At 38.2% G+C, this 7,769-nt stretch overlaps 2 protein-coding genes across 9 annotated transcripts; both read right to left on the minus strand.

The window, feature by feature from the left end:
• Window positions 1-54: 54 nt before the first annotated feature.
• Window positions 55-4,273, minus strand: LOC104706787 (sterol 3-beta-glucosyltransferase UGT80A2-like). 8 transcript variants are annotated; one of them, XR_015564555.1, is made up of 15 exons: window positions 3,965-4,273; window positions 3,805-3,876; window positions 3,620-3,719; window positions 3,398-3,540; window positions 3,208-3,278; window positions 3,048-3,129; window positions 2,866-2,967; window positions 2,718-2,773; window positions 2,406-2,440; window positions 1,872-1,976; window positions 1,398-1,607; window positions 1,239-1,298; window positions 1,082-1,121; window positions 477-698; window positions 55-339 (listed from the first exon to the last, which is right to left on the minus strand). XR_015564555.1 is itself a non-coding variant. In XM_087463208.1 (15 exons), the coding sequence occupies exons 1-15, from the start codon at window positions 4,052-4,054 to the stop codon at window positions 271-273; spliced, it is 1,563 nt and encodes a 520-aa protein (XP_087319334.1). In that variant the 5' UTR covers window positions 4,055-4,273; the 3' UTR covers window positions 55-270. The 8 variants fall into 8 exon arrangements, 7 of the variants coding, with proteins under 7 accessions (XP_087319334.1, XP_087319336.1, XP_087319337.1 ...); XM_087463208.1 differs by having other exon boundaries at window positions 1,766-1,976; XM_087463210.1 differs by having other exon boundaries at window positions 1,766-1,976; window positions 3,208-3,274; window positions 3,965-4,098.
• On the minus strand, window positions 4,200-7,049 carry LOC104706788 (alcohol dehydrogenase-like 6). The gene is made up of 10 exons (XM_010423016.3): window positions 6,637-7,049; window positions 6,424-6,560; window positions 6,308-6,345; window positions 5,627-5,949; window positions 5,461-5,543; window positions 5,309-5,384; window positions 5,171-5,232; window positions 4,973-5,068; window positions 4,732-4,893; window positions 4,200-4,646 (listed from the first exon to the last, which is right to left on the minus strand). Exons 1-10 carry the CDS (start codon window positions 6,695-6,697, stop codon window positions 4,530-4,532), a joined length of 1,155 nt encoding a protein of 384 aa, XP_010421318.1. The 5' UTR covers window positions 6,698-7,049; the 3' UTR covers window positions 4,200-4,529.
• Between the last annotated feature and the right edge of the window lie 720 nt (window positions 7,050-7,769).

Consider the following 7,769-nt stretch of genomic DNA (forward strand, 5'->3'; position numbering starts at 1 on the left):
AGACCAAATGTTTATACATTTCGATTACGCTAACCGGCTAAATATGTGAATTGGTTTATTTTCAACTTTTTGTCAAGCTATTGAGAAAGTTAACGTCTTACAATTTTTGATCCAGAGTAGTACTATCAAATGAAGCACAAATAGTAGAAAAGAGAAAGTTAAGACGTTATTTTAAGGTTGGTGGCGAAGAAAGAATCAGTATGCATTGATCCACCATCACTTGACATAAAGCTTTTACGTTGTTCTATGACTATGCTCATCCAAATATATTCAGTTGCTACCCGAGACATCTTCACACACCTCTTCTCTAAGCACTCTCGCAGCTTCTGTGACTCCATCCTGAAATTATTATTTTTGGATACCCTAAAACTATCAGTTGCCAAAATTACTCAAACTACAAAAGAGAAGACTTCCTGAAAGAATTCATTGATTTTGAGCTATGAATCAGTAGGAGAAAATAATCTTATCGTAACTACCTCAAGAGATAATATTTTCGCGATTTCCATGGCACGAGCCCTAGTTTTTGCAGACAGTGCATCGTATATGGCTTCTGCTACCACTTGTGCAGCTTCCTTGATGTTCTCATCATTTGTTTCCTCCAGAAGCAGGTGGTTTCTTTTAAATGGCTGAGGAGCAACCCCAAGCCAAGACATTTTTTCTGCCCAATAGAACTGATCCAGCATAAATGGGCATATGATCTGTAGAAATACATATACAGACAATTATGTGGTCACTTTTTGGCATTACAACTTCAGATTGATTCAAAGAAACACCAATACTAGTCTGTCAACATAGGTGATACAAAATAAAGCTTTAAGAAATTAATCATTTTTTGTAACCAAGCAGTTCACAAGACTTTGGTTTATGGTCAAGTACTAGTAACGATTACAGCAGCATAACCATAGAGAAGTAAATTAACGATCATCACATGTTCTTCTGACCAATACAGAATTCATCAACTATACATCTAAGTTTCCAACTGATCCTTGTCGATAAATAATTAGTTTTACCATTAATATCAAAGGTCTAAAGTCACATTCAAACACGTTCAAAGATAAAAGATTGTGAAGCAAAAACAAACCTGCGGGAGACCAGCCTGTAATGCCGCGGCAACAGAACCACTGCTTTCCACAGTCCACATAATTCATATAAAAAGACAACACAAACAAAAAGTATCAGTTCACGTCTATTTATGTGTCCATATTCACCAGGAAAGGGCATCCAGCTGACATTCTCACCTGCCACCATGATGAATAGCAGCAGCGCATCTTCGAAACAGCCAATTGTATGGCACCATACTAATTCAGGAAGACAAAAAAATAAGTAGGTTATATGGCCACGGAGTAATTTCGGTTTTGCTATGTCCAGTTAAAGATTGGGAAATTTGGTTGGCTCACCCAGAGAAGCAGAAAAGCTTGCCATCGAAGATAGAGATTCCCGCATGTAAAGATTGTTTCTCACGTGTATCTGATCCATTAGCAATGGTCCAAATTGCTGCATCTAAAGGTCCATAACCCGCTGTAAAAATGATAAATCTGTAACCTGTTATTTGGATAACAGATTGAAGAACTCGAAGAAAGGCTAAGGGATCCTTTACAAAACCCATGCTGCAAAAGCAAAAGAGAACCATTACTGCCGTACATAAATTTAGCATGGGTTAAATATCTGACAGAATGAGTCTCAGTGTTCATCTGACACAAAAAGTGATGAAAACATATAAGCATAGAACTCAGAAATGATCAGAGGGATCAAATTTAATTTAGACCTTCCAACAGAACTCAACCCTACAAAGATAGGTAGAGCTGGCTCAAAAGACGATATAAAAGTATACAACTCAGTGTGGTTTGAGCATGTATGGGAATCGTCTGTACCCAGGCGCCCTACAGAAGGATTGTCTCCACACTTATCGCATGAAAATTGCCATTCATTGGGCAGAAACCAAAAACCACAGACTCGAACGCTCAATGGCCAGTAATCTGTCATAGGATAAAATTATTGCAGTGAATCCAAAGGAAAAAATCTTTGCCAAATCAACGACAATTGCTCTGAGATTTAATAATGTGTTCTCAGCACAGAAATACAACTACATGTTAAAGCAGAGTCATCTTTAACTATGGTCACAAGTCACTCAACTCACTTCTTTCTCAGATATGTTACATTCAATTAGTTTCTACCCGTATTTCAGATGCAAAAATAGTCATCCTCTTACATCTGGGTCAATTTTTAACTTTTTTCCTCACTGATATAAAGTTACCATCCCGGCCTTTCTCAAGAATTTATAAATGACAAGAGTACGTACCCAAAAGAAACAAGAATGAAACTACTACCCCGATAACTTTCTTATAAAGAAGATGGTAGCAATACGCAGGAACATTTTCGTTAAAAGCAGCAAACATCCTACATACCAGGACATTCGACAATTTCTTTGCTGAAACCATACCTGTCACAAGGAAAATAAGTAACACGTCACCAGCAGGCTTAAACAATCTCATCAGGTTTTCATGTCATATCAGTATAATATTACAATTAAATTACTAATCGTGCCGAAGTTCTAAACATTTCATTAGTGATCAGCCAATATTGGATCTATAAAATGAGAAAAGTACATGAAATATGCCAATTAAGCAGAAAATACTTAGTATGTGAAGATAAAACCGTGATGGCAAGATAGATTGCACAGTGATCAGATGTTACCACCAAGAGAATTCACAACTCACAAGACCAAGGGAGATGGAGGCCGGCTATGCCAAATTGGAAGGTCTGTTACTGGATCCTGCACGGATGAGTAAATCGAGTGACAGTTCACGATATCATTTTACAAATCCAATGTATCCATCTAGGTATCTATGTCTAAAAAATACCTACTGCAAAAGGATAACAACTTAGGTTGAGTTCCTCGTATCGCCATGATCCCCATTCTTCAGTAAAAAGAGGCCACATCCAATGAGTTACATCACTCCAACTTACCTGGAAAAGCATCTAAATTAGAAAAGTTCAAGAGAAAATAACACCAACGACATGTTTTGAACCAAAATCATATGGATTACCTTGCCAATGGGGGCTTCTTTCAAGAACTTGTACAAATCTGGGAGTTCCTTTCTAAACTGTCTTTCAAAGCCTGTTGGTGGACTGTACAAAAGAAGAATTGCAAGTGATCATCTTCCATTCCCAGGATGTCACACTCATACTTTCAATCTACAAAGTTACCTATACGGAACAACATAAGGAGCAGCCACCACACAACGGATCTGAAAAAGTTCTGCTAGGCTCCATCCTTCCTAAATGTACAATCAGAAGAACCACAGTTAGTCTTTCCTATCACATGATTGTAATCATCCCTCAGAATAAAGCAGACACCATCAATCCAGGTAGAAAGGAGAGTATTAAGCAGATGTACCAATGCAAAGAAATTTATGACAACGAAATCACCCTCCATACAAGGACCCTTTCCAAAAATGCTTCGGAATGCAGAGAGACACTCTTGTCTGTGTTCCCTTTTTATCCTTTCTTTCTCCTCCAAAAAGATTCTCCTCAGCGAGTCTGATTGAAACCAGAACTGATGAACGGTCAAAGCCAAGTAAGACGAAAACAAGAATTGAAGAAGAATTTAACTATTGACCTGTGTCGTTTTGACTACCCTGAGCTTCACTAGACAGAGCAGGAGGAGAAGTGATAGGAAAAAATGAAACTTTTGCTTTGATAAGGTGGGAGCTTAAGTTCTGAAACAAGTCCAACCTCTTTAAACTTTGATTCGAAAACGTAGTTTCTGCAAATTCGAGAACTTTAAGAGAAGAAACAACCAACCTCATGAGCCAAATGTGACATCAAAACCACAGAGTAATGTTGCTGATTACGAGCGAAAGCTGCGGCAATGGCCTGCAAAAAAAAAAAACACCTTTTTGGCATCGTTTCCTATGAGAACCTCAAAATCCGAATCGAGAGAGTAGAGACAGAGAGAGATTACAGCGAGAGGGTAGACATCGCCTTTGGTACCGAAAGCTATGAAGAGAGCGATGGCTTTCCTACTCTCCGCTTCCTCCTCCATGGTACTCATGCTTCGATGAACTGTTCACCGCAGCCTAAATACACATCACCAGTGAAGTGCGTTTGAAACCTTCAAATCGCGTTTTAGAGACATTCAGTAAACGCATTTCAAATTCGGGCTCAAGAGTCAAGAGTCAAAGTCAAACTACTCGAACCGGTAATTTTAGAGTTCAGATGAAACTTTTTAAGTTTTGACTATTTTGAACTGCAAAAAGTTTCGGTTTTTTGTAAAGTCTGCATCTTTAAGATCGATGTCCTTGGTTCTAATCACTCAATTGCTTTAAGAATCATGTGGTAAAGCGCAATGAATGATCACTTCACAACAAACCCAAATCAAAAACGAGTCTCACTGCTTTACAGAAGAAAAAAAAACATCACTTTTGTTTAATACAACCAGAGAACTGAATCGATCTCAGCAGTTGAATGTACAGTACAGATCCTTTGTTGATCTTTCTTGAAACTGTACATGTGTTCTCGAGAAGGCATTAGTTTGGCATGTGAAGAACACAACGCAGACACTTTCCTTCTCTCATAAGATCAAAAGCTTTGTTGATATCATCAAATGCCAGGTTATGTGTTACCAATTCATCGATCATAATCTCCTGCGCAACAAAAAAACGAGTGAACACACGTAAACAACCTGTTCAATAGACTAAAAGTGATTTTGCTAATGATATATATTATTACCTTGTTCATGTACTTTTCAATGAGTGAAGGAATATCAGATTTAGGCTTCCAACCACCAAAAAGAGTGCCTTTTAAAGATTTCCCAGCAAGGAAAAGTCCGTAATGAGCTGAAACTTCAGGCTTCATTTTCGGTACACCTAGAGTAACGGTCATGCCCCATCCCTGAGATATCCGCATTGAAATTGTTCTAAAGGATTTATTTGTATACAATATAGTGAGCCAAATTGAAAACAAAACTTACATCCGAGCATGATTGTAAAGCGGTTGTAGCTATTCCCGTATCACCAACACATTCAAATGAGAAATCCGCACCTCCTCCTGTCATTCTTTTGATTACCTGAATTCCCAACACATTGGTTCAAATTTTTACACCAACGTGGGAATAGAGTTTTATCTAAATCATGCGATCATAACCACAAACTAAAGATGCTGGAATTACCTGAGATATAGGTTCAGAGTGGTCATTTGAATTGATGAAATCTGTGACGCCAAATGTCTTAGCTGTAACAAATAAGAAACATTCAAAACCAGTCCACAGAAATGGTAAGTCCTAATATATCTTAAAGCTATGATATACCTTGTTCAGCCTTAGCTGGATTAATATCAACCCCAATTATTTGAGCTGCTCCTCTGAGTTTGGCACCTTGAGCAACCTACTCATAAGAGAGATTAATACCACATCAAACTCCATTAACTCAGAAGCATCAACATTTCTGTATTTATACTTACTGAAAGACCGACGGTTCCAAGACCAAATATCACAACACTTGAACCTTTTTGTACATCAGCAACATTCCATGCTGCGCCAAGACCTAACATTACCCCATAGATTCTCAGTTCCGATTGTAAATAATTGTTTGAATTCGTAGTTTTTTAGAACTATTTTTTTATCTACCTGCAGCTACTCCACAGCTAAGAAGACATATTTTGTCAAGAGGTGCCACAGGATCGACTTTGACAGCACAACCAGAGTGAACCACAGTGTACTCACTGAAACTTGAAACCGCACAGTAGTGATAAACAGGTTTGCCTTTGACGGAGAAGCGTGACTTCTGATCACTATGCATCAGACCTTTCCTCTCCATTCCAAGAACCTGACACATGTTACTTTTCTCAGAGATGCAATGCCGACATGACCCACATTCTCCAGTGAATACAGCGAGTACATGATCTCCTTTCTCAAACTCAGTTACGCCTTCCCCTATGCTCTCCACTATACTGCAGAAACATCCATAGATGGGATTCAAACCAGTAAACTCAATCTTTATCCAATTCAAAAAGAAGTAGACCATATAAGCGACTTGCTTAACGATACAAGTCTCTAACTCTCCACCAATGCCTAAACCACCTTGCTCTTCTTTAAAACCTTCACCTCTCAACTAACCGTCCGTTACTGAGCTGGCAAAGCTACTATTAATAGTCCTATGCTAAACACCTCAACAATGCAGCTAAACCATTCTAAGAGCAACAGAACAGTCATCAGACTCAACATATTCGAAAGAGGGTTAATCTTCTTAATTTGATCCTATGTTTACATAATCTAAAAAGAATGATGTTATGAACAAAAGCAACTTACCCTGCAGCTTCATGACCAAAAATTCGTGGCAAAAGAGACTGTACCAAAAAAATGAAGACTTCATCAGAGACTCTTAAGCCAAATTGAAAAGATGTTATTAGCAAAGAAACACAAACCTGAGACTCCCAAGCAGAGAGGTCACTACGACAGAGAGATGTACAAACAACTTTAATTCTGATCTCAAGAGGTTGAGGTGGACTCACTTCAACTTCCTCCATAACCAATGGCTCACCAGCACGCCATGCCACCGCCGCTACAAGAATTACTCAATCAAAAAATCTAATCTTTCATAAACGAGGACCAAAAACAAAAACCCTTTCTTTGTTTACCTTTACAGGTTATGACTCGAGGTTGTTCCAAGGAGGAAGAAGAAGAAGAAGAAGACGACATTGTTATCCCAAATTTGATTGCTTCAAGCACAAAATGAACTAACTAACCCCTGAAGAAGAAGAGAACTTCTTCATTTCACCTAACACCGAACTCACCAACCACCATTGAGCTTAAGTGATCCAACGACATTTAAAAATGATGACTTTACAGCTTTAGAGGTCCCCACGGTTAGATGCAATGCAAGTGATTCCCGCTACCAACCCTTTTTCTTCGTCAACTAATCCGAAATTTCATATTTTTAAATCTTGCAATGGTCCGATTCATATAACTCTAATATCGAATCGAGTTATGTTTTGAGTCTCCGTCTCAGAATCAGATGTACTTTGTCTTGTGTTTTCTTCTGCGCTCGAGTGGAGTTTGTTAAAGCAGAGACAGCTAAAATAATATTATTGGGCTTCTAGTGGGCTCGATTGGGCTTATCTTATGTTCCCGATAAAAATCATAAAAGCCATATTGTGAATTATGAATGTTTCTCACGATGTAAAGAAATGAACATCTAAAGTTCATTAGTTTACAAAAGTAAGAAAAATACTATATAGAACAAAGTAGATATACAGGAATTTTGGAGAAGATATTATAACACAAGCATATATACTACTCGCTAATACCAACAAAAAAAAATTAGTATGTAAAAGGTGAATTTGATGATATTTTTTGTTATGAAACTACAGAATTCGAAGGTGTAAATCTCTTGTTATTAATCATAGAATCGAATGGAGGTTACATATCTATATATAGAGATAGTACAAAACCGACTAGACATAGGAATTAGGTAATGGGCCTCGGCCATGGGCCATACACTCTAGTACATGTAACAGGCCGGTTATGGAAGATCCACTCCAAGTGTTTTACAACACTCCCCCTTGGATGACATAACCGTGCTGATGCTAAGGGATCAGTGCAATACGTTTGGGGGTGCTGCCTCATTAAAACCTTACCAGGAAAACCCAATGGGACAAAACCATGGTGAAGGAAAAAGAGTACAGCACGCATTGCTCCCCCTGTTCTAATCATCCCTAAAGTCCTTAAGCCTTTGCATTCCAATCTGGTGCATGAACTTCTTGAATGTAGT

The sequence above is a fragment of the Camelina sativa genome, chromosome 8 (genome assembly GCF_030686135.1).
Source record: "Camelina sativa cultivar CO46 ecotype springtype chromosome 8, ASM3068613v1".
NCBI classification, from domain to species: domain Eukaryota; kingdom Viridiplantae; phylum Streptophyta; class Magnoliopsida; order Brassicales; family Brassicaceae; genus Camelina; species Camelina sativa.

Excerpts from the sequence above, each read along its gene's own strand:
- LOC104706787 (XM_087463208.1), bottom strand. The coding sequence starts at position 4,054 with ATGAGTACCATGGAGGAGGAAGCGGAGAGTAGGAAAGCCATCGCTCTC. Across the intron at positions 2,441-2,717 it reads CCTCCATCTCCCTTGGTCTT|GTATGGTTTCAGCAAAGAAA; the intron begins GTGAGTTGTGAA and ends TCCTTGTGACAG. Across the intron at positions 699-1,081 it reads TACAGGCTGGTCTCCCGCAG|ATCATATGCCCATTTATGCT; the intron begins GTTTGTTTTTGC and ends GTATTTCTACAG.
- LOC104706788 (XM_010423016.3), bottom strand. The coding sequence starts at position 6,697 with ATGTCGTCTTCTTCTTCTTCTTCTTCCTCCTTGGAACAACCTCGAGTC. Across the intron at positions 5,069-5,170 it reads ACTCTGAACCTATATCTCAG|GTAATCAAAAGAATGACAGG; the intron begins GTAATTCCAGCA and ends TTGGGAATTCAG. Across the intron at positions 4,894-4,972 it reads CTTTACAATCATGCTCGGAT|GGATGGGGCATGACCGTTAC; the intron begins GTAAGTTTTGTT and ends CGGATATCTCAG.